Source organism: Pogona vitticeps, chromosome 6, assembly GCF_051106095.1.
Source record: "Pogona vitticeps strain Pit_001003342236 chromosome 6, PviZW2.1, whole genome shotgun sequence".
In the NCBI taxonomy this organism is placed as follows: Eukaryota; Metazoa; Chordata; class Lepidosauria; order Squamata; family Agamidae; genus Pogona; species Pogona vitticeps.
The window spans coordinates 1,902,507-1,927,204 of NC_135788.1; the positions used below are offsets into that span (position 1 = coordinate 1,902,507).

Consider the following 24,698-nt stretch of genomic DNA (forward strand, 5'->3'; position numbering starts at 1 on the left):
AGGGTTTTTATTACGAGCATCCTGAAAAATCATACTAGGGCTTATTTCCAGGTTAGGTCTTATTTTCAGGGAAACGGGGTAGATAAAAGCAGGAGGCAGGTTAGAGGTGGCCGGCCTTTACACGCCAAGGCAAGACAACCAACTCACTGGCAGAGGTTTGGGAGGCAGAGAAACCATCACAGTTTGTTGTGGCTTAGTCATCCTTCATCCTTTCCAAACGGTGCTAAGGGGAAAAAAGCTCTTCCTGGCCCACTCCGGATGCTGCCCAGCCTTCTGGTTTCTGAGCCTTTTCAAACAGCGTCGCCCTTCCCCATCTTGTCTGAGCCACAAGGAGGACTAGTGACTTGCTTTCGAAGGGAACCAAGATCTCAAAAGTGCCTCTCTGATAGCAGATTACAGATTGGGTGATGGAGAGAATGGACCCCAGCAAAAAGCACCCGGATGAGTGTGAGGCCTACTCGATAGCAGGACCGCCTGAGAATATTCCACACACAGCCTCTTTTTAGACAATGACCAGCCTTTGGAGATTTGTTGAGCCATGCTGCTTGTTGTTAAGTCGTGCCCGACTCTTTGTGACCCCACGGACCAGAGCACATCAGGCCCTCCCGTCTTCCATGGCCTCCCGGAGTTGGGGCAAATTCATGTTGGTCGCTTCGGTGACCCTGTCCATCCATCCCGTCCTCCGTCGTCCCCTTCTCTCCTCTCGCCTTCACACTTTCCCAACATCAGGGTCTTTTCCAGGGAGTCTTCTCCTGAGATGGCCAAAGTACTGGAGCCTCAGCTTCAGGATCTGTCCTTCCAGGGAGCACTCAGGGTTGATTTCCTTCAGAACGGATCGGTTTGTTCTCCTTGCAGTCCAGGAGACTCTCGAAAGCCTCCTCCAGCACCACAGTTCAAAAGCATCCATTCTTTGGCAGTCTGCCTTCTTTATGGTCCAGCTCTCACTTCCATACATCGCTACAGGAAAAACCATAGCTTTGACTATGCCGACTTTTCTCAGCAAGGTGTTGCCTCTGCTTTGTAAGATGCTGTCTAGGTTTGTCATCACTTTCCTCCCAAGAAGCAGGCGTCTTTTAATTTTGTGGCTGCTGTCTCCATCTGCAGTGATCATGGAGCCCAGGAACGTAAAATCTGTCACTGCCTCCATATCTTCCCCTCTTATTTGCCAGGAGGTGATGGGATCAGAACGGATAGGTTTGTTCTCCTTGCAGTCCAGGAGACTCTCAGGAGCCTCCTGCAGCACCACAAGCATTGATCTAAGCTGGTCATCCCCAAATAGCCACCCCTCTTCCAATAAGCCACCGGCTGTGCTAGCAGAACAGTCCTTCCATCAAGGCATTTAATTTTGTCCCTACCTGGATGTGTCCGTGTGCGCGCGCATGTGCTATATCTGCCGTCTGTCTTGCTTTTGCCGTGATTGTGTTAAATCTGACGAACTCACAAGTCCTCAACAGAAATGCAGGAGCAGGTGATACCTTTGACTGTTGAGAATTTAAAATTAAAAAAAACACACACCCAAAAAACAAGTTGTGAGCTTTCCATGATAAATCCTCTTACTCAAGGCCGAGCCTCCTGTTCTCGTGGGCAGTTCCAAACTTAGACTCCGTTTTTAATGTCCCAAATTCACACACTGCATGTCGGTTCCAAGCGCTTCTTCAGCTAGCCCTTGGGAGGTTTTAAGAGGTGGGCTGAGGGAACCCCTGCAGGGTGGGAAGGTCAGAGAGCCTCCATCTCGTGATGAAAGAAGAGTCAGTTCAAACTACTGCATACGGATCACTTATCCAAAGCAAATGATTGTGTCACAAATAAGGTACTAATTGAATAGTGGCCTTTTGTTGACCGTTGACTGTTGGAACGGATGTCTGAAGCCAACTCCACCCCCTGTAGAGTTCTAATATCTGAGCTTTGAAAAGTTACTAAGGATGATGAATTGATGACAAACGTAATAATATAGGTTGCCTGTATTGGTCTGACGATAACTTTCCGTTCTCATACCCTCCTGCCTGCTTTTGGAGAAGACTGATTCTCGCCTTCCTCCTTTCTGGAGTAGTTTTAAGGGTCCTTTAGGGTTTCTGGACTGCTGGTAAACACAGATGGAGAAAGGTTTTGCATAAAACAAGAGGATCCGGGACACAAACAGAGAAAAATGAAAGAGGCATCTCATGAAAAGACCTGAAACAAGGATTTTTGCCATGTGTACCCCCAGCTGTATGCCCTCCCCGACCCCCCAAAAATTCTGTGTTCAAGATTAAGAATATCTCTTCTGCATTGCTAAAAGTGGGTTTCAAACTCTCTTTCTGTCATGAAAAGCCACACACACAGAGTTTGTTTTGTCATATTTTTTAACAAAGAGTTTATGGATATATAGGCAAATTAGTTTATTAAATGAGTTGCAGAAACTGCTTGAACAACAGCAACAGGGAAACGGCCATTTTCCCTGACCCACAAAACGGCAATCCAGTTCATACGAAGATCTTCACTTTGCTCTCCAGACATACACACACATGCCTGCACGCACACACTCTGACCTGAAGCCACAAGCGGCCTTGCCTGGGCTCAACCTCTCCCTGCCGGCACCAAGGGGAGTCGCTGGCATGCTGGATCTGTGTGCAGACTGCACAAAATGCAGAGAAACAGAAGCTGGTGGGGGATCAAAAGGATGCGCTGAGTGCAAAACCACTGGGCCATACGTTGGCGAAACTGCAGGACCACAACAGGTGGACACAGCGGCCCAGCTCAGACAAACCCCTCTCTCTTATACACAACAAGCATCCTCTCCTTACACGGTGTGCAATGAATCTTAGGGGCTGGAATCCAGGATTTGCCTTCTGGGGGGTGGAAGGTGCCTTCCAGGCTGATGGGTTGGGGTAGAGGTTGCCGGGGGTGGTGGTGGAGGACGTTCGCTTCCACCGGCAGAGGTCCGTGTGTGTAAATCTGGATGTCACCCTGTACGGTCGTGTAAACTGGCCTCGCACCTGCGCATACACCTATCCACTCTTCCGCTCTCTGCGCTGGACACACCCTGACCAGAGGGACTCCCGGAACCCGGGATCCCCCACATGCTGTCCGTGGGTTTGTGCAGAGCGCCCCCTAGCTGTGGCTCACCAGCAACCTTCTGTGTTTCGACGTGGAGCCGCGAGGGCGACCGCGACCTCGCCGAGAGACGCTCTGGGGCCCCCGAGTCACCGCCGGCCCCTCAACTCGGCCAGCCCTCGCCGGGGTCGGTCCTGAGGTTTTGAGAGGGGAGAAGAGAGAGGGGGTCTCGGGAGAGATCTCTGGAGGGGGCCCCTCGGGTTTTGGAGGGGAGGCGTCCGGTTCGGCCACCGTGGCTGGCGGGACAGTTTGTGACGCCTGTTCCTGCCGGCTCGCCGCCTTTTCCTGTTGGGCGGCCGCCCGCTCCTGGCGCAAGTGCCTCAGTTCGTCACGGATGTCGGTGAGGACGGCCAGGAGCCGGAACTGGAGCTCCCGGTCCCGGGCCCGCTCCTCGCGCTGCTGGGCCCGCTCCTCTTGCCACATGGCCAACTCCTGATGGTACAGCTGGTCCCACTGGTCCTCCATGTCCATCAAGCGATGGATGTTAGTCCTCCAGGCCTCGCGCCTGCCCTCCCGCGGGCGGGAACACCCCATTCCCCGGGGCAAGGGCTGCGAAACCGGCACCGGCTCGGCCTGAGGCGACGCGGAGGAAGGGAGGGACTCCTCGGCGAGCGCCCCGGCGTGGACAGGGGACCGGGCCGGCGCCTCCTCATCTTCTTTCTCCCACGTAGGCCCCATCCGCCCTCGGGGCAAGGAGCCCGGCTCGGCGCTACGGCCGGCAGCCTCTTCCTCCTCCGGCTGAGAGGGGTTGATCCCTCGGCTCAGGGCTGGGATGTCCGAGGGCCCCTCGTGGCCCCAGTCGGAAGGGGGATCCGCGCGGCCGAGGGTCTCCTCTGGAACGGACGCCACCGACCCCTGAGAGCTGCATCTCCGGAGGAGCATCGCTGGGCGGCCGCAGACCTTCCCGTCTTCCTCAGCAGAGAGCGAGGGCTGCAGACCAGGCGGAAACCCAGCCCTGCCCTCCGCTTCGCGGCCCTCTCGCTCGTCATCCTCAGACGCGTAAGAGACCAGGGATTCGTTCCTCATCGGGGGAGAGACCGCCGACCGGTCTGGGGTCCGCAGTTCCGGTCCGGACTCAGCTGCCACGAGGAGGAAGAGGAGGAAAAAAGGGGTCAAGGCAGGCCGTTCACACCGGTCACCCCTTACAAGCCCTTAGTCAGTGAAGATCCACCCCCCATGAATCCTCACTTCTCTCTTCCAGGTGTTTTTTTTTAACAAGACTAAGCGTTTTACTCCCTCGCCACCAAATCAAGGTGGTTGCAGTCTTAAGTGAGCATAATAATAATAATAATAATAATAATAATAATAATAATAATAATAATAATAATAATAATAATAATAATAATAACAACAACAACAACAACAACAACAACAACAACAACAACAACAACAACAACAACAACAACAATAACAATAACAATAATAATAATAATAAAGCTTTTCTGGCCAACCAGGGCTGCCAAGAAAATGAGAAGAGAGTTATCACTGGCCAACAGCCAAGGTGGCTGCCAAGAATGCCCGGATATTATATCACAGAGTGTTTTTTATACCACAGGGCCAGAATACTGGAAGAAAGCCACGGACCACAGGACCCTGCCTCAGTTTCGGAACTGTCCGTGGAGGCCTCTTCCACGTCCCCCCCGCCCCCCGGTGAGTACACAACGCCGGCTCTTCTTCGTAGCGACACCCTGACTGTGTAAATTGCAAGGGGAGCCTTGTGTGTGTGTGTGTCCTACCTTAGTGACCCTCGAAACAAAGGGTTCGTACAGTACAGCTCTTTGGTGATAAGTCAGGTAGTTCTGTTTCTCTTAACTTCAGGCAAAGGTTTGCTGACTTATCTAAATCCTTTTGGGCGTTTCTTGAAAACCGATTTCAGATTTACAAAAGAAGAAGAAAATCATCGTCTTCATTTATTCAATGCAAGATCAAAGTTTGCAACTTAAACACCTTGATCATCTGATCTCGTTTTTTTGATCGGGTCACCTCCCTGATAGACGGAGGGAATGCTGTAGACACAGTATATCTTGACTTCAGCAAAGCTTTTGACCAAGTGCCCCATTAGATCCTGATTAGCAAGCTAACGAGGTGTGGGCTGGATAGATCAAGGCTCAGGTGGATCCACCGTTGGCTACAGAATCGTACTCAGAGGATGAGGATGAATGGCTTCTTCTCAAACTGGAAGGAGGTAACTAGTGGGGTACCCCAGGGCTCAGTCCTGGGTGTGGTGCTCCTCAATATTTTTATTAATGACCTGGATCAGAGGATACAGAGAATGCTAATCAAATTTGTGGATGACACAATATTGGGTGGAATAGCTAACACCCTGGAAGACAGAAACAAAATTCAAAATCTAGACAGATTTGAGCCCTGGGCTGAAAGCAACAGAATGAAATTCAGCAGGGAGAAGTGCAAAGTCCTGCACCTTGGAAAAAGAAATCAATTGCACAGTTGCAAGGGGGGGGGATACCTGGCTCAGCAAAACTACAAGCGAGAAGGATCTTGGAATTGTCAAAGATCACAAGCTGAATATGAGCCAAGAGTGTGATGTGGCTACCAAAAAAAAAAAGGCTAATGCTATTTTAGGCCTGCATTAACAGAAGTATAGTCTCCAGATCCTGTGAAGTATTAGGGCCCCCTCTTCTTGACACTGGTTAGGCCTCATGTTGAGTTCTGTGTCCAGTTCTGGATACTGTCCTTCAAGAAGGACGATGACAAATTGGAAAAAGTTCAGAGGAGGGCGACAAAGACGATGAGGGGGCTGGAAACCAAGCCCTGTGAGGAAAGACTGAAAGAACTGGGCATGTTTAGCCTGGAGAAAAGAAGACAGAGGGGAGAGAGGAGAGCCCTTTCCAAAGACTTGAAAGGGAGTCATGCAGAGGAAGGGCAAGATCTGTTCTCAAACATCCCAGAGTGCAGGACATGCACCAATGGGCTCAAGTTAAAGGAAACCAGATTTAGGCTGAATATCAGGAAAAACTTCCTAACTGTTAGAGAAGTACGACAAGGGAACCCCTGACCTCGGGAGCGGGTGAGCACTCCAACCCTGGAGGCATTCAAGAAAAACTCAGATCATCCCCTGGCAGATCTGCTTGGATGGTATTCCTGCCTTGAGCACGGGGTTGGACTGGATGGCCTTAAGAAACCCCCTTCCGACTCCATGATTCTATGATTGTATAATATTAGAAACAGAAAGAGGCGTACTCCCTCTTGTTTCATGGAGAAAACAATATGCCTGCAATTTTGGATAAAACATCAAGTAGGTACAAGTTGTTGTCCTCTGAAGAGGCCCATGGCCACAGAGACTGGCAAAACGTCAGGAAGAACAACCTTCAGAACACGGCCAAAGAGCCCGAAAAACCCACCACAACCATCAAGTAAGTATCGATCACAACAAGATCTAAGAAAAACAGTACAGTCTGTGTGCAGACTGGCAAATCAGCACCTGAGCAACACATGGGAAATATGAATGGCTGCCTTCAACATCCTTTCAGCGGTTAATCTGCTGTTTTGAATTCTTCATATGAGCCCAATATCAGCAGATCCAGTCATGGAGACATTTGTATTTGACTTGCAATGTTACATCTTCTGTACCTTCTCATGTGCAACTGATTTTCTGTTTTCTATTTTATTATCTCGCCCCAAGGAAGGTGTCAGGCCAAGGAGGCTAAAAGAGGTTGGCTACCTTAATAATAAATATGTACACTTCGTTTTTATTCTCTTTTGTTTTCTGTCAGTCATCACCCCTACCTGAACTGCTCTGCCCTTCTCCCCTGCTGTAGTCGCAAATCACGGAGCGGTTGGGACTCCAGACCCCCAGGCGGGGCTCCATCTCGGGCAAGGAGGAAGGCTGGCCGTTGGTGTCGATGTAGATGCTGAGGGGGCCGACCCCAGGCTGCATGGGCAGGAAGGACGGCTTCGATGCTCCCGGGAAGAAAATCTCTGCAAGACAAGATGCAACGCGGCTTTAGGCAAAGCACGTCTCGAACCCATCCCACCTGTGACAAGAGAGGAAGGCGAGGCGGTTTCGAAACAGGGCAGTGGATCTAGAGAACTGGGGGGAAAAAAGGATGGCCAGATCTTCCCCCTTTCCATCCACGATCTAGGACACTCAACAATGAATTCATACTTCTGTCCACCTGAACCTTTCCCATCATGATAACGACGACGCCAGTTCCCAAAGGAAGGGGTGGGGAATGAAGACACGGCACGGGGGCCACTAGATGATTTGGGTCCACTGCAGCCACATGGGACGGAGTTGTAGCCCAAAAGGTGATCCACCTTTCCAAGCTCTAAAGAGGGTCAGGTAGATGATCTCCGAAGCCCCATCCCACTCTTATGATTTTATGCCTGAAAGCCTTTCTACGACTCAAGAAGATTTCAAGTCACAATGGTCCTCCGGTCTAGAAAGGCACCTATTCCATCATCCACACCTCGAGTGGTATCCTTCACACAGCCCTCTTAACACCGTTCGTCAGCACCCATTACGGCCACCCCGCCGCGACAGGTCTCCTTCAAAGCCACCTCCACTCACCTGGATCCAAGACAATCTCAGGCTCGGAGTCGTGCGTGGGCTGCAGGAACGTGGAAGCCACCATCTTCTCCAGCGGGGTGAGCCTGGGTTTGTGAGGGGGCCCTGGCCGATGGAGCGGTGGAGGCTTCTTGGCCGTGATCTTCTTCTTGACGTCTAACCTCAGGTCTCTCCATTTGTGTTTCAGGTCGTCGATGGAGCGTTCCGTGTAGCCGAGGAAGTTAACGCGGCTCTGGATTTGGGTCCAGAGCTGTTTCCGCCGGACGGGATGGGCCCGGAACGACTCGGAACCGTACAGGGCGCTGAAATGCCGGACTACATTCCAGACCAGCGTCTCCGTCTCGTCGTTGGAGAAGTTGGCTTTCCTTTTCCGACCGGTCGCATTGGCCTGGGAGGCCCCCGACGACGTGGAAGGGAGGGAGTCAAACCGAAGTCCCCATTTGTCTCTTTCGGCTGCGGAGGAAAACATTGGCGCCCCCCGACCCCGACGGAAGCCCAGGCCAGAACGGCTGATAATCCAGAATGGCTGATAATTCAGCACGACGACAGGGCGACAGGACACACGTCAAGATCACCTCTCCCGCAAGACTGGCCGGATTGTGTCAGTCGCGCTGTCCGAGGAAGGGTTACGGTGCTGCCCGAGAGTCGCACAGCTTCATCCTGAGAATACCTGCAAAGAAAGGCAACGAAATAAAATCAGGATAATCTTGAATGCACGTGGAGGTCTTTCCAAACCTGTCCGGTCTTCCCTTCTGAACAGCCACTGAAACACCACATCACACCTTAGCCATGGGAGGAAAAAGCCTGGAAGTGGAGGGGTTTGAGAACATAAAACTGTTCTCTGTGCCATCTCAGTTCAGCCATAATCCCTCATCAAGAAAGGCTCTTCATTTCACCCAATTCAAACCCCTTGGCAAGAGGACCGAGGGCAGGGTGACGGAGAGAAGGCACCTCCTTTGAATCTTCTTTCATTGAGGGGGTCGGCAACCTCAGGCCCGGATGCCAAGTTCAGCCCACCTATCGACCCGATCCCTAGAAGGCCACGCTCCCTCCTCCGGGACACCCTTGTCGGCTGCCTTCCTTGCCTTTTCCACACTCTAAAAAGCTGAAACGCTTTCCCTAAGGCTTGGTTACTGGAAACAAGAGCTTTACGCCTATAATCGCCCCGTCTCATCTGTTGGCCTCTGGTCCTATCCAGCACTGGAATGTGGCTGTCGATAACAGCGATGGCTGATTCCTTGTTGTTACAAGGATCCGCCATAGGCCTTCGGCCTTGAATTCTCTGCCTCTTCGAAGCTCCGTATCTTATCTTAAGGAAATATCTAGGAGACACCCGAGGAACAAGAAGATGAACAGGGAAGCCCAAGGAGTCTTGTTAAGAATCAGAACAGTCACTCCCGGAGACCTTCCTAAAACGAAAGACAAGAAAATAGCACCTTTTTGGAAACCCCCAAGTAGTTCAAAACATCTGGCCTTGAACCCTCCCAGCGACTCATAAGGGTCCAGCAACTGCTTGAGCCATTGGAAAAGCCGCCAATGAGTAATGAGGCAGAAAACTCGTCTGGGACCAAGTACGACTGACCTCCTATGGGCAAAGTACTTGAGAGGAGAGCAATGACAAACCTCGACAGCATCTTAAAAAGCAAAGACATCACCTTGCCGACAAAGGTCTGCATAGTCAAAGCTATGGCTTTTCCAGCAGCGATGTATGGAAGTGAGAGCTGGACCATAAAGAAGGCTGACTGCCGAAGAATGGATGCTTTTGAACTCTGGTGCTGGAAGAGACTCTTGAGAGTCCCCTGGACTGCAAGGAGAACAAACCTGTCCATTCTGAGGGAAATCAACCCTGGGTGCTCCTTGGAAGGACAGATCCTGAAGCTGAGGCTCCAGTCCTTTGGCCATCTCATGAGAAGAGAAGAGACTCCTTGGAAAAGACCCTGATGTTGGGAAAGTGTGACGGCAAGAGGAGAAGGGGACGACAGAGGACGAGATGGCCAAACAGGGTCATCGAGCTACCAGCATGAATTTGACCCAACTCCGGGAGGCAGTGGAAGACAGGAGGGCCTGGTGTGCTCTGGTCCGTGGGGTCACGACTAAACGACTAAACAAAGAGTCGGACACGACTAAACGACTAAACAACAACAACGTGGGCAAAATAATGCGGCCTCCTGCAACTATTTCTGGCAAGTCTGGTGATGCTCAAGGGGCCTTTCAGAAACCCCAACGAACACTGTGCTTCTCTGTTTGTTTTATTTATATGCCGCCGTTCTCCCGACAAGAGGACTCAACCGCTTTTGGGGTGGGAGGGAAAAAGCATCCCCCACAACAGGAAGGAAGGGAAGGAGTGTCAACTTGCAACTTTTCAGATGGCTTTGATGACACCAAGGAATTGCATTTAACCAGACTTCAAGATGATGGCCTGCAAAGGATACGCTTTCTTCTCTCTCTCCTGACACTGACTACCCGACACAGCCTTTCTGTTCTCTGCTTGGATAAGGAACGAAGTATTAAACACTTACGAGCAGCTTTGCAAACAGTCAGTAGGGTAACCGTTTGGCAATCACGTACGGCTCCTGGACTAAGGAAGGCCCATTTACTGCAGTTAAAACCGACGGCAACAACCCCAAAAACCTCATTGCAGCCCCAGAAAATGCGCAAAAAAAACAGTGTAAGTCTACGGAACAGGGTTTATGGTTTGGACTCTTCCCCCCCCCCCCAAGTGCAACCGCCCCATAAAGCATTACAGACATCCTCAGCCAGTGTGCTTTCCCGGTGTATAGGGTTTGTTGTCTTCCACATCAGGAAGGGGAATGCAATCTGGGGAGGTTTGATCAGGTCTTCTATTTGCTCTGGCTGAGTAAACAGAGGACCCGATGACACTCTTTGCTACATCTCTCCCCTAGAAGACTTTTCAATGGTTGATGTCAGATAACAGAGCTGTGGCCCAAACTCGGCCGTTTTGCAGCCTGGAAGCATGGAAAATCGTTTTCTAGTTGCATCGTGAAGCCCGTTTGTTGCTGTTGTTGTTGCTTAAACGTGTTACAGATATGGGGCAAAGAAAAACCGGGGAACACAACGATGGGACTTCTTGAGCCTTTGCCGTTCTAACCACGTTCTTCTTGGGGGTCGTTCAAGCACATGACGCGGAAGCCCCATCGGCGGCAAAGGGTTTTCGTCACAAATCTCCCTCTGGAGAAATCCCCCTCTGTGAGCCATTGCTGACACGCATGTAAAACTGCGCCTAACGACCTGGCAACGCATGTGCTGGAGAACTTTAGGGGGGATTCTTTCTGTTGGGGACACCAAGCACCCCTTGATCCGCGGCCAGGATACATGACCTGGCATTAGAGCCACTTCCAGACGAGTAAACAGGCCACTGGAGTAATGGAATGTTTTGGCCCTGGCTGGAACACTCAGTGGTTTGGGTCTGTGGCTAGGGAGCGAGAGGTTGGGAATTCGAATCCTCCATGGTGTCTTCTGGGAGAAGAGCCAACCTGGGTGGCCTTGGGCCAGCTGCACCCTCCCACAGCGCCCCCAGTGGAAGGGAAGGGGTAATGCACTTTTGAGTCTTCTCTACCTGGGAAACCCTGGAAAGGGTCGCTATAAGTCAGAACAGACTTGAGGGCTCGCGGATATTGACCCCGGTGTGAAGATGCAGCCTGGGACAGCCAGTAAGCGCTTAAATACAAGACTGACTTAACCCAAGCTGGCGCCGTCCACATGGGCTGGTGTGCAACACCCATCGTCCTTCTGCACAATGTCAATTCATTCTAGCTAGGGATGATAGGAGCTGTCGCTCGAGGCATCCAGGGGCTTCTAGATGGGGGAAAGCTGCTCTAAAGCAAACAAAATCACAGGGACAAGGAATACATTTGACCTCAACTCTTATGGGGTGATTTTACATTTTAGATATTTTCCACTCAATGCCTACTCCATATTGGTGCACAGATAACACAACAGTTCAAAGGGAACCGGAAGGGAAGGGCAGCTGATTTAATACCCGTTTGAAATCTAGCGACGGTTGGCTAGAAAGACTTTCCTCTTTTTAAGAAAATTTTGGGTGCTGCGAATGTGCGGCGGGGGGGGGGAGTGCCTCCTAAAGACAACTCAAAAGGAAGTCCCGGCGGAGAAAATTTTAAAAGGCTGGGGCTCCTCCCAGGGACACCCCCCCAAATGCAGAGAGAGCTGGGTTCCACCTCATCTCCACTCGGGGAAGGGGGGGTTCTTTTGTAAAGCCAACAGCTCTTTACTCCCCATGCAAGACCCAGGCTTCCTGTAATGGTTTGGGGTGCAATGCAAAGCTCATTTCCCCCCCCAAAAAAAGTGGGGGTGGGAAGAAGGGGGGGAGGAAGGCAGATGCGCCTTGCTAAGCATAAAACCCCAGTGCTTAGGCATTCCTCCCCCCCACAACCCAGACCCCCACCCCACCCCCCCACCCACCGAGGTGAGCCCCCCTCCTCCCATTCCCTCTTCCTCCCAGTTTTTAAAAAAAACACATAAAGGGACTGGTAACCAGCATCCGGGCACCCCCCCCCGCAAGGCTCTCCCTGGGACGGGGGGGGGAAGAGGACCTGCCCCATCCGATCTCCCTTCCGTCCTTACCCCCCCGGGGGCGCGCGAACCGGGGCAGGCGGAGCGGGGCAGCTACCCCGGAGCCCCCACCCACCCCCACCGAGGGGGGGTAGGGGAGAGCCTGGGCTGGGCCGAAACCCCTCCAGCCCCGGGGACAGGATCCGACCCGGGGAGAGGCGAATTCGGGAGCCCAGCCTGGGGTGGGGGGCGCGGGAGGGGGCGGGAGGGGGGCTCCACAACCGGCGCCGATCCGGGTGGGGGAGAGGGAAAGGGAGGGGGGAGGAGGGGGGCCCTGGGACCGCCGCCCCCCCACCCCCGCCCCCTCCTCCTCCTCCTCCTCCCGGTCCGGAGCCTTCCTTCCTTTTCCCCCCTCCTTCCCGGTCCCGCGGGGGCGTCCCTCTTACCCGGGGGGGGGGCGACCGACCGCCTGCCTGCCTGCCTGCGCTCCCCTTCTCCCGGGCGGCGGTGGAGGAGGCGGCGAAGGGAAGGAGGGAGGGGAGGGGAGGGAAGGGAAGGGGAGGGTGGGGGAGAGAGAGGAAACTACAGCACCCAGAATCCTGGCCGGTGGGGGGGATTCTGGGTGTTGTAGTCCCCCCGCCCTTTCCCAGGGTTGGTTTTTTTTTCTTTTTCCTCTTTTCCCCTTTCTCTCTAAAGAAGAACCAGGGATGTCAAAGCGGGAGCCCCCCCCTTGCCGTTTAAAAGCCAAACCTCTCTCCCCCCCTTCTCGAAATAGCAGCAGAGAATAAGAATGCAACAGAAAAAAAAAACAAACAGGATTAGATTAAAAACAGGAAAGGCTTTCCCCGAGAAGTAGGTTCTAAAAGTTCTGGAAGGTCAGGATGGAGCCATCGTTCTGATCATCCTTCCAGAGAACCTGGGAATTATCGTGGTCCAGAATTTCCCCAGGATCTTGGTCACTTTTATGGGGTCTTTTTTTAAAATTTGGGACACCCTCCAGGTGCCAGGTGCCTTTCAAACGCCCTAGGAGGAACAGGGAGTCTCTGCCCGCAAGGAGCTTACAAGGCTTCGTTCGCAGACACGGCTGGCCAGGGTGGAGGGGGGGTCCTTGCCGCCTGATGGGCCGAGATCCGACCGTGGGAAAAGGAGGACAGCAGGATAACAGCAAGTGTGGAAAAATAGAAGTGCATGACAGCCTTTTTTTTTTTGCAGCTTTCCTAGCAACGATTATTTTGCAAATGTTTGGAAATCTTTTTAAAAGGTCCCTTTCTGTTACGGAGACCTCCTGCACAAAAGGTCTGGCCATATTAATCGTGCCACAATAAAATACCTGGGTTTTCTGAGAGCGCGCCTTCTCTCTTCCCCCTTTTCCCCTTTTGATTGCCAAGACGCTGGAACACTCTGGTCACTCGGCCAGCCGGCCGGTCCAGGGATGGGGAGATCTCGGGCCCTGGCCGGGAGCCCAGGAACCACTTTAGAAGGCCATCCAAGCAAGTGGTCTCAGCTGGGGAACGGCTTCAAAGTACATCTCCCTCCCTTTGCCAATCGACCCCACTCCTCCTTTGACGGAGGGAAGGATGAATCCAGCCTTTAGGCCCCTTGCTCGGATTCCCGGACAAACAGGTTTTTGCTCGTCCCAGACCCTTGGCAGTGTACAAAGGGAATGCCTTTCTTTGCTTTGTCTCCAGCACCTGATATTCGGAGACAGACTATTCTTGAACATGGAGGCTTTGGACCTGTGATGCACGAGGACCTTCAGGAGGCACCTATCTTTTAGGCTAAAAAGCTAAATGAAGGAATGAATGGATAAACAAACAAACAAAGTATCGTCTTTTCTATCAGCAGCCAGGATACCAAGGCACACCTATGTTTTATGTAAGAAGCTGTATGAAAGAAACAAAGAAAGAAAGAAAAAAAGGAGGAAGGAAGGAAGGAAGGAAGGAAGGAAGGAAGGAAGGAAGGAAGGAAGGAAGGAAGGAAGGGAGGGAGGGAGGGAGGGAGGGAGGGAGGGAAGGAAGAAAGAAAGAAAGAAAGAAAGAAAGAAAGAAAGAAAGAAAGAAAGAAAGAAAGAAAGAAAGAAAGAAAGAAAGAAAAAGTCTTTTTGATTAGCAGCCAGGATTGCAAAGAGCACATATATTTTATGTAAGAAAATAAATAAATAAATAAATAAATAAATAAATAAATAAATAAATAAATAAAATGAAAAGAAATAAATGAAAAGAAATAAATAAGTGAAATATGGTCTTTTCGATCAGCAGCCAAGATCTGAAGAGTTCGCCTTCCCATCGACACTTCTCACTGCCTTGCAAAGGCTCAGGGCGGAACCTGCCATAACGGTCTGCGGAATCCAGCCGGACGCATTCGAAAGGGCAGCGCCAGTTCCAAATATGGCCGCAATGGGGCACGGATGGGAAACAGTCACCTCTGAACTCGTGCGGTAGAAGGCCGTCCTCAGTTCCCTGAGCCGGGGCGGCCATTTTGACTAAGGGCACAGGATTATACGTAATAGATCTTCCTGATTGTTTTCAGAGGACGGACCTCTTTTCCCTTTTGTAACCTAGGAAGGCTGATAACTTGGAAAACGTTACTTTTTTGGCCTGTAGCTCCTAGAGGAGGCCTGCATCCTCCACCAGCATAGTCATCATCATCATCATCATCATCATCATCATCATCATCATCATCATCATCATCATCATCATCATCATCATAATAATAATAATAATAATAATAATAATAATAATAATAATAATAATAATAATAATAATAAATTTCCCCAAACTCTGGGAATGCTGCCAAGTTTACTAACAGGATAAATCTTCAGATTTTTCAAAGTGAAATTAGGTAGCAGATTTTTTTGGGGGGGGGAGGGTGGGTGGGTGGCAATGTGAGGAGATCAAGGGGGATCCCAATATTTTATGCTTCTTCTGCACCCCCAGTCCAAAAACGCGATCATGCATACTTATTTATTTATTTATACCCCACCTTTCTCCTTTAAAAAAGGACCCATGGGTGGTCTGAATCCTGCAAGACTCCAAAGCTGGCGTCTGTGAGATTTTTAGTCATTTGATCAAGCCATCCCTGGCCCACCCTTTTTTTTTTCTCTTTTCAGAGGTTGGGAGTTCGATTCCCCCCACTGGGCCTCCTTGACAGGGGCTGGACTCTGTGACCCATGGGGTCCCTTCCAGCTGTGCCGTTCTAAGACGGTGATGATGATGAATTAATTCCTTATGGCTTTAGGCCATGCTGGCTGAGACTGGAAATCCACGCCATCCGAAGGACGAGTGTTTCCCTGCACCTCAGTCAATGTCAATCAATCAATAAATAATCAGGTGTCCTTCAGAGGTAAACTCACTCTATGCTTTACGATCTACCAGCATGGACGTTTGCTTGACTAGGAACACTTGGTGTAAGGGATTGTTATTAAAAAAAATGAAGTCCAGTCCATGTTTGCCTCATAGGTAGGCGAACTATGTTTAATGGGGCCTATTCTCAGGAAAGCATGTCTAGAATCGCAGCCTGAGAAAGGCTCATCTCCAAAAGCTTCTCCCACTCTACCTTCCTTATCAGCTAGAATTCAGTGCTTCTCAACCTTAGACTCATAGCATAATTGAGTTGGAAAGGGTCTATAAGGCCATCGGGTCCAGCTCCCTGCTCAATGCAGGAATCAAAGTCAAAGCAGATCTGAGAGATGGTTGTCTCATTTTCTCCTGAACGACCCTGAGGCCGTCATTGGTTCCATCATCTGTACTACTATAACAGTTAAGACTTTTTCCTGATATTCGGTCGAAATCTGGCTTCCTCTAGCTTGAGCCCGTTATTATGCGTCCTGCACTCTGGGATGATCAAGAACAGATCCTGCCCCTCCTTGAGTCCCCGGATGTTCTTGGATTAAAACTCCCAGAAAATCTGGGCCAGCACAGCACATCTGGAGACTCCAGGTTGAGAACGTTAGAGCTCGAGGAAGCAACGTTGCCTCCCTTACCAAACCAGTCCAGGCAGCAAACTGAAGTGGATGGGGACAGGAAAGGAATACCTGGAGTTGAGGCATTGGAAGGAAGTTGTACAAAAGAAGATTTTGGAAGAAGATTTTATTATGCATCCATACCTCAAGAGTGATAAAGGAATAGAAACATAGGAAAGAAGGCAAAGCTTCTAAAATCTGAGTTTCAGTTGTGTAATTGTAGCAGGGACCCTAATGGGACTGTGTGGTCATCCTGACTCTGTTTCTCTCCAGATGTTTATCTTCACAGGTAGCAGTGGAAGGTCTTCTGGATCGCAGAGGTCATCCATGTACGAATTCCCTTAAACACCCACCCTTCTGCTCACTTTAAAGATTTTGACAGCATCCCTGGATTGCATCAGAAATCAGAAAAGTTACTGGCACATTCTGGGAGGTGTAGCTGCCCCCCCTCCTCAAGTTTACAAGCTCTGATCTGCATGCAAAAGAATCCAGTAGAAGTACCTTGTTTTAGATGTCATTACACAGAACCTTTGTACGGATCGTAAGGGGCTTCCTCTGAAAAGTATAGGATCCAGAGCAGTCTTTGACGACCTGTCCAAGGAGACACAAGTTACGAAAAACCCAGAAGCCCTCAGCCAAAGAGGTGCCCCTTCTGCTCTGCCCACATCCCCCTGTGCTCTTAGAACTGGGGCTGATGCCATAGGTCAAGCTCTTACGACAGCCATGGCAGGTAACAGAACAGATGCAAACATCCGCTGCCTTTCTCCACTGCTGACACACAAACGCACAGGGAGTTTAAACGCTCGGTTTTTACAGGAATTACAGAGCCGAAGCCAAAAGGCAAGAATTCTGAAAACAGCTGCAAAAAATCCACCACAAGTGTAAGAATACGGAACAAGATCTGAAATGGGGAGGAACCTTGAAGCAATCTGGAGGCTGCACACACCCATCCCTGAAAGATTGAGGGAGGTGCGGCTTTCATGACCCCTGCCACCAAATACTGTATACCCTTACAATTTTTTTAACAAAAATAAAAAACAAGCAAAAAGAAAAAGAAAAAGAAAAGTTCCTTGAGCCCTCTAGTGACAAAACTATTTTCCGAAAATTACAATTTTGGGATGGAGGTGGGGATCCTTAGGATGGGGGGGAGAATGGGATATTGTCCCCGTGCTCCATAAGTCCTCTGAAGAGGACTTTCAGACACACAAAAAGCTTCCCCCCTAAAAAAGGTTAAATTTGGGGGGGTGCCCTTGGGGTTCTGATGGCCCACAATGTGTGTCTTGTGTGTGTGGAAGATGTTGTCCGTCCTAGATTTAAAGTGAGAACACTCATGTCTTTCTCCACATGGACCACCTCTGCAGGAAGCCATTAAAAACATTGTGTGATTTAGCTCCTAGATATATACAGTATAGTGTATTTTTAATGACAATGTATGAAAGTGAGAGCTGGACCATAAAGAAGGCTGACCACCGAAGGATGGATACTTTTGAACTGTGGTGCTGGAGGAGGAGAACAAACCTATCCATTCTAAAGGAAATCAACCCCGAGTGCTCCCTGGAAGGACAGATCCTGAAGCAGAGGCTCCAATACTTTGGCCATCTCATGAGAAGAGAAGACTCCTTGGAAAAGACCTTGATGTTGGGAAAGTATGAAGGCAAGAGGAGAAGGGGACGACAGAGGACGAGATGGTTGGACAGTGTCATCTAAGTGACCAGCATGAATGTGACACAACTCCGGGAGGCAATGGAAGACAGGAGGGCCTGGCGTGCTCTGGTCCATGGGGTCACAAAGAGTCGGACACACCTTAACGACTCAACAACAACAAATATATTTTAAAAATGATTGGGAACAGAAGGGGTCAGGAAGAGAAAATAAGGAAAAGGAAAAAGAGTGGACCTGGTAGGTCAGAAGAGGGAAGGCCACCAGAGCCTGGCAGGGGGAAAAGAAAATCACCCCCCGAATTTGGGTTGGGAGAGACAGAATTTAAGCTCGAGCCCCATACCACGTTTTAGCCCCACGAACCATTTTAAAAGGAGAACCCCACTGAATTGGTGGTCACGTCCCATTTCACCTGAAGGAGCAGGTGTGGCCCCCAAGGTGGGGGTCCCGGGGGTTGCAAAACAATCCCCCACCCGCTTCCCGCCTTTGCTCACCCCTTTAGAAGAAAGGCCATGTTTCAGCACAGCCAAGTGGTTGAGGGTGCGCCTGGCGGGGGGGGGGGCAGGAAAGGATGGAAAGGTTCTCCTCATCACCAGCAAATGAGCAAGGACCGCAGCCAAGGGACCATTGACACCGAAAGGGCGGTGTGACCCTCCTTGTCAAGGAAGCTCCCCAGGCAGTGGGGCGACCTTGCAAGTCAGGCGCGTGGGCGAGGAAAGGGCCTGCTTGGCAGAAACCACATCTGGATTCCAAGCCAGGCATGGCAGATCAAAACATGACAATTATATAGGGGAGAGCCAGAGGTTGGGAGTTCGATTCCCCTTCGGTGCCTGATTGACGGGCGCTAGACTCCATGATCCATCGGGACCTTTCCAGCTCCGCCGTTCTATTATTATTATGGATATTGTGAAGGAACCAAGCACCAGCCTAGTCTTTGCTTTCCATGATATGCTGGCATTCTGCATGTGTGGCTATAGGAGAGCTGGAGGAAGCTGGCCCTCGGGTAGAGAAGCTTCTGCCATGAAAGCATCCTTACCCCGTTTTCCTTGAAGTCGCACCGGCTGACATCAAGATTCTCGAAGGAACGGCAGACTGTCTCTTTGATGGAGAATTTAAATGACTGGGGAGTTTCAGCAGGAGGTTTCTGTTGAGATATGAAAGAAAAGGAATTGGGAATCATCTCTTTCTCGCTCTGGTTCGGGAATGTTTTTGAGTTGAGCTCCCCCTTGATCGAGCCTCCCAAATGAGGGACAACCTGGGTTTGGGGTTTCCAAGAGTAAGCCGACTGCCATCGTTTTATCTGGGAGGGACATTAGGCCTTCAGCCCCTATACTTCAGGCAGAAATCCAGCAGGTGAAGCATGTAGCGTGAGTGATTGAGAATTCACCCATCCATGGATTTCCGCCTGGCCTGTAGTTGTTAGAGTCACAGGGAACTTGCTGGAAATAAGCTTGGCAACTTTCCACTCCTGAGTGCTCGTGTCGAAATAAAAACCTCTGGAAGCATCAGACGGTCTGTGTTGTGTTTCTGTACTTCCTTCTCTGATCCGGGAACAGCAGAACGGTGTGTGTACGTGTTCGGACTTTAATAAACCACCATAAATGTCGTACAAATGCTGGCCATACAGCAAGAGAAAGAGCGAGGAGGTGCGGAGTCCAAGACCCATCCAAAACTCAGTCACTGGTTTATAATAATTCTGTGCCATCAAGTCCGTTCTGACTTATGGGGATCTTTTCCAGAGTTTCCCAGATAGAGAATACAGTACTCATGAAGGGGTCGACCCTTCCCTTCCACTAGGGGCGCCTTAGGGCCATGCAGCTTGCTCAAGGCTACCCAGGCTGGCTCTTCTCCCTGGAGGCCCAGTGGGGGATTTGAACTCCAAACCTCTGGCTCCACAACCAGAGACCCAAACCACCGAGTGATCCAACCAGCAATGGCTGATTTAAGGAGATGGAAATTAGAATGGACTCTGAGTCTATTGAGGTGTGATGCTAAATAGGATGGCACACCATCATGATCCTCGTCATCAGCCGTTCTCTCTCTCTCTCCAGTGACAACGCTCCGAAACTCTGGGCAAAAATCCTAAATGATGCCAGCATAATGCAATTGGCGTAAATCTCAGGAATGAGTGGTTGCAAGTTAAGAAGTCAGCAGAAGGGTAAATCCATCAGGGGCTGCACACACAAACACACGTACAGTACCTCAAGCGTGCAGTGATGTTGGGACCCCCCGGCAGGAGTCGAGCAGCTGCACGCCCAAAATCCCAGACCCTTCTGGATCCCTTGGGTGGAATTCCCCCTTTTCTTCCAGTGCTGCTTGGGCAGCGCCCAGGGAGGTGGGAGTCTGCCCATGACACGTCCCCCACCTTATGGGGCTCTTATGGGGCGACTCACCCAGTCCGGCCGGGCCTCAGCTTTGAGAAGCTGGAAGGTGAAGGAGTTGTCTTCTGCTTCATTGTACAGCTGGACTGCCGAGGCCAGAGCTTCCTCGTAGCTCAGGGGAGCGAGCAGCGAGGTGCCACCCGCACGGATCGCCCCCAGAAACAGGAGCAATGCCCAGCCGCTTTCCATCTCTAGGTCTCCTCGGGAGGTTTGGTTAGAGTTGGCTTGTAGCCTCTTCCTTTTAGGTCCCACCTTCTCCGGGGCCTGCTCCCCTCCGGGAGGGGAATTGGCATTTTTCCCATCACCTAAGCAAAACGGAACCCGTTTTCCGAAGCCCTGATGAAATCTTTCGCCGTGATTACACAATTGTCTCGGAAGAGTTGAGGCGGCGAGGAGAACCGGAGCCAAGACGGAAGTTTTCCTTGTGCCTCGTGAAAGAACAAAAGCCTTTGCTGAAGTTCTTGTGGGCAGTGGGTGAGATCCCCGTCTGCTTGCTTATGGGGCAAGGGGGGCAGGGATCTAGAATGGGAAGGAGAAAAGCGCCACTAGGAGAGTGGGGGCATGACTAGACTTTGTTTGGAACCATCTGGCTTGCCTTTAGAAGGCTCTCTCCTTCCGTGGGATCAATTTTATCTTGCACTTAAGCAATCCTCCCATTCACATTTCTTCTCCTGCGAGAAGGGTCCAGACAGGATTTCAGATTGCTCCAATTTCTCCCCCTTTCAGTTCTTGATGCCCTCTACCCTTGCCCGACATTTTGTTATTCCTCAGGCTGCGGCAACGTCTCCCCTTCTTTGTCTAATTTAGTAAGTGGCATAGCGCTACAGCAATCTGGTAATCTGGCGTGGAGACTCCCTTATATCTGAAATAGCCCTGCACCATGTCGGAGAATATTTTTACAAATTGTGAAAAGAGAAAAATAGAAGAGAAGGTCTCTCCACCATTTTTAGCTGAGGGTTTTTTGTTTGTTTGTTTGTTTTTGCTTCCCCATAATATCGCTACAGACAGGACTATGACGTCCTCCTCCTAGCCTCTCTGCCCTGGTCCTGCTGAGCTTAGTTGCCATAGCCTCACAGGAGTTGAAAGAGAAATGGCATTTTCAGGCTGTTTAAGGATGGCTCAAATTTCAGTGAGCAATTAGGAGCCGTTTACTTGATCGAAGACTTGCTTCTCCTTTATTGAGATGGACCAACCCCTCTGCTTCCATGTTTGGACTCTCCCAGGGATGGGTGGGGGGCAGGCCGGGGAATTGTCATGAGGACTGCCTGCACTCAGAATTTACCATCACGCTACAGAAATGCCAGGCAGCCTGTGGTTCTAGAGACCTGCTGTCTTTTCTCCCTCCCTCTGCACCAGTAATTTCCCTGGTTCTGACATTCCTGGTGCCCTGGTTGTAGGGTAGACTTTGATGATTCCATCTTCTCCTTTGCCACCGACTCAGCGTCATCCTGAATTTTTATTTCTCTTTCCCCACTTCTAGAGGGGACTCATGAATGGCAGATTGATTGCTCCTGGGGGGTCTTTTGCTTTGCTTTGTTAGTGGCCTCAGAAATTCACAGGTAATTCTGGTTTGGTTCATTTTTATGCATTTGTCCCGAGAGAGACAAACGAGCCACCTCCAACGAACTGGCTTTTTGTAGATTTTTCCTTCTTTCGTGAGGGTCAGTTGACGTGACGGTTCTGCCGCTTGACCTGCAGTCCTGTGGCAGCTACAGAAACGATGCAAAAATCTTCTGAAGCAATCTGCTCCTCTGATGGAACTGAACTGACCCTTACCCTGTGGTACGTCATAATAAATCTCCTAATCTCAGAGGTGCTATAATATACTGGACTCATTTCCCTCTTCGGACTGTTCCTCCGAGGGACATGATATGACATATCTCTGTATGTCCGTTGTTCCCTATGTTCCAGCCATGAAAGATTAATAAGTCACCAAATGGCATAGGAATCAGAGTTCTTGAAGAGCTCAAATGTGCAATTGCTGATCTTCTGATAATATATACATATTTTATTGGTCCTGAAGACCAGCCTCTGGACCAGGAAAAGGAAAAGAATTTAATGCAATAACTTTTTTTAAAAAAAGGGGAATGCAGCTCTGACTACTTGCATGCCCCTTCATTTAATATATTTTCAAGTCAATTAGCATGGTTGGGGTAAATCTGTCAAGCATATGGAACCGGGTGCATAAACTTGAGCCTTTTCCTTTTCTTTCTTGTTCTTACTGTCCCTACTCTTCCTGTCAATGATTCTGTTCTGCTTTGCCCCGAGTCATAGCCTGGCTGCTAGCTGGGTGGGACAAACGAACGAACAAAAATGAATGGACGAACAGACGAACAAACAAACAAAATTTAGACCCTGAGCTTTTTGCTTTTTCAACTACATCCAAAAGGTCAGGAGATTCTGGGAGCAGATATTCAAAAGAGGAACATTTTCCAAGCCCTCTCTGAGAGCCATCATTAATGTCCAAAGTCGTTTGGCTTGGCTTGGCATGACTTTGTGGGCAGTGGCTTGCAAAGTGATGCCATCTGCCAGTGGAGGGCGCTACAGCCCAGGGCATAACAGGCTGGAAGCAGCCTGAAAGAAACTCCACCGGTCTCATGCTGCCCTCCAAGCCTTTTATCTGAAGACACAACTGTTCAAGTCCATAACCGGGAATAGTTCTCTTGTGCTGACACAATACCCTTGACCAGAGTCGCCGACCGACAGTTATTCTGTGCATGCTCATTCAAAAATAAACTCCAGACTTATTTCGGTGGTGCATCTGGGTGCTTCATTACATGAGGGTCAAATCACAAATTTGCAGAATTCCTGTTTCCTTGGTATTACAATGGGGGACAATTCTTTCCGAATCCATGCTAAAGCAATCAGGGCTTTGGAAGGAAATCTGCATTGGCCTAAAATGAAAGCTAGGTACCGCAGGATCCCTGTATGTGCGTGGGGGTTGCTTCCAAGCCCCCCGCTTTGACAGATGCTGAAAAACGCAGATTATAGCGAACACTTATAGCAAATTCTATACATAGTGTGGTCTCTGGCTCCATCTAGTGGTCAGTTCTGATAACTTCAGAAATATATATTTTTATATATTTTTAGGATTTTCCTTTTAATATTTTCAGACGGTGGATAAGTGAATCGGCGGATACTGATCCCATGGTTAAGGGGGTCCTGCTGTAATTTGCAGCCTGACGTCAAAGCATTGTGCCCTGATAGGATAACACCTTTTCCCTCTGAAGGGCGTCCTGTTATTTATGATGTGCGCAACTGTGTTGTCTAGTTCTTCAGGAGAAGTCTTCTTGGTCGTGCCACCTATTCCTGAGTTCATGCAGAGGAGGCCGTTCAACACTCTTCTATGTTCCACGTGGAATTCTTTGTCCATCTACGTGAGTGGGTCCCCTCTGGTGGCCCTGGTGGGACTGTCTGTTCTCATCACGTCCTCCTCGGAAGGCCCATCAGAGAAACATCTGCTGGTGGTTCAGCTCAGGGGAGGGACGAGAAGACCAGTGACAAGAGCTACGTGGGTGAGGGGTCCATGATTGTGCCTGCATGAAGGAGCCCTGGAGGGGGTTCCCGGGGCAGCCCTGCCTGCCCCAAGGAGGGGATTGTGGCCGGGACTTTTACAAAGCCCTCGGTCAGTCCCTTAAGCCACACTTGAGCCACTGCCAGAGGCTGCTGTGACCCACGCACTGTTCAGCCAACCTCAACTCCAACTCAGAAGAGGCACTGGGGGTGCCGGCGCCAGTGGGAATATCCAGGGCACCTTTGGGGAGGGTCTGGCCAACCCCACAATGAGAGGGTGGCTTGGCTGTCCGAGTCCTCCCAGTGGGGTGAGGGTCAGCTCCTCAGAAAGTGGTCCCTGCTTTCTGTCCATGCAGGACCCAGTGGAGGCAGCTGGTCAGCCTCGGGGCACAGGACTGTCCAGGGGGGCTACAGATGGAACTCAACCTCCCCAGACATCAATTGCTATGGCAAAAGCATGCTGCGTATATACCACTCCATGGCACTGAAGGCACTCTGTAGGAGGGTACACACATGCTTAGTGAACTGCAAGCCGGCTACCGGGGATTGAACCCAGGTCCTGAGCAGAGTTTTCACGGCAGTATTGCAATTTAACCGCTGTACCACAATGCACCAACGATTTCTGGTTTTAGACCCATGCGGAGATCCTACCTATTCGTAAGCGTTTCCCCATATGCTTCCCAGCTGACCATTTATTTCACAGATGCTGTCAATTAATTTTGTGCACTGGGGTTCATGGCACCTCTTTCGTATCTTTGTATAGTGCTGTGGAATAGTCAAATCTCAGAAATCCGTACATCTTAGAAAAAAATAAATAAACAAGAGGAATAAACAAGAGGGTATAGGACAGTAAGCGGCCACATGCTGTTCTCAAGGCCCGGTTTCCAAGTACAGATTCAGGATAGAAGTGATCATCTTCAAAAATTCACTGACACCAGATTTGTTGACAGTCACTTGATTGGGGATTGCTCTGAAAAGGGATGAGACAAAGGTATAATGGATAGGACTGTCCCCCCAGATGCAGGAGCATTAT

General features: G+C 50.3%; 2 protein-coding genes across 5 annotated transcripts; both read right to left on the reverse strand.

Moving 5' to 3' along the window:
• Positions 1-2,324: 2,324 nt before the first annotated feature.
• On the reverse strand, positions 2,325-12,664 carry LOC110082607 (uncharacterized). Of its 3 annotated transcripts, none has more exons than XM_073002747.2 (4): positions 12,598-12,664; positions 7,625-8,291; positions 6,841-7,032; positions 2,325-4,172 (listed from the first exon to the last, which is right to left on the reverse strand). In XM_073002747.2, exons 2-4 carry the CDS (start codon positions 8,088-8,090, stop codon positions 3,091-3,093), a joined length of 1,740 nt encoding a protein of 579 aa, XP_072858848.2. In that variant the 5' UTR covers positions 8,091-8,291; positions 12,598-12,664; the 3' UTR covers positions 2,325-3,090. The 3 variants fall into 3 exon arrangements, with proteins under 3 accessions (XP_072858848.2, XP_072858849.2, XP_078234515.1); XM_073002748.2 differs by lacking the exon at positions 12,598-12,664 and adding an exon at positions 11,199-12,033; XM_078378389.1 differs by lacking the exon at positions 12,598-12,664 and having other exon boundaries at positions 7,625-11,178.
• Positions 12,665-16,224: 3,560 nt separating this feature from the next.
• On the reverse strand, positions 16,225-20,460 carry LOC110082603 (cathelicidin-related peptide Oh-Cath). 2 transcript variants are annotated; one of them, XM_020800258.3, is made up of 4 exons: positions 20,165-20,460; positions 18,808-18,915; positions 16,614-16,703; positions 16,225-16,499 (listed from the first exon to the last, which is right to left on the reverse strand). In XM_020800258.3, exons 1-3 carry the CDS (start codon positions 20,339-20,341, stop codon positions 16,620-16,622), a joined length of 369 nt encoding a protein of 122 aa, XP_020655917.3. In that variant the 5' UTR covers positions 20,342-20,460; the 3' UTR covers positions 16,225-16,499; positions 16,614-16,619. The 2 variants fall into 2 exon arrangements, with proteins under 2 accessions (XP_020655917.3, XP_072858853.2); XM_073002752.2 differs by having other exon boundaries at positions 16,225-16,703.
• Between the last annotated feature and the right edge of the window lie 4,238 nt (positions 20,461-24,698).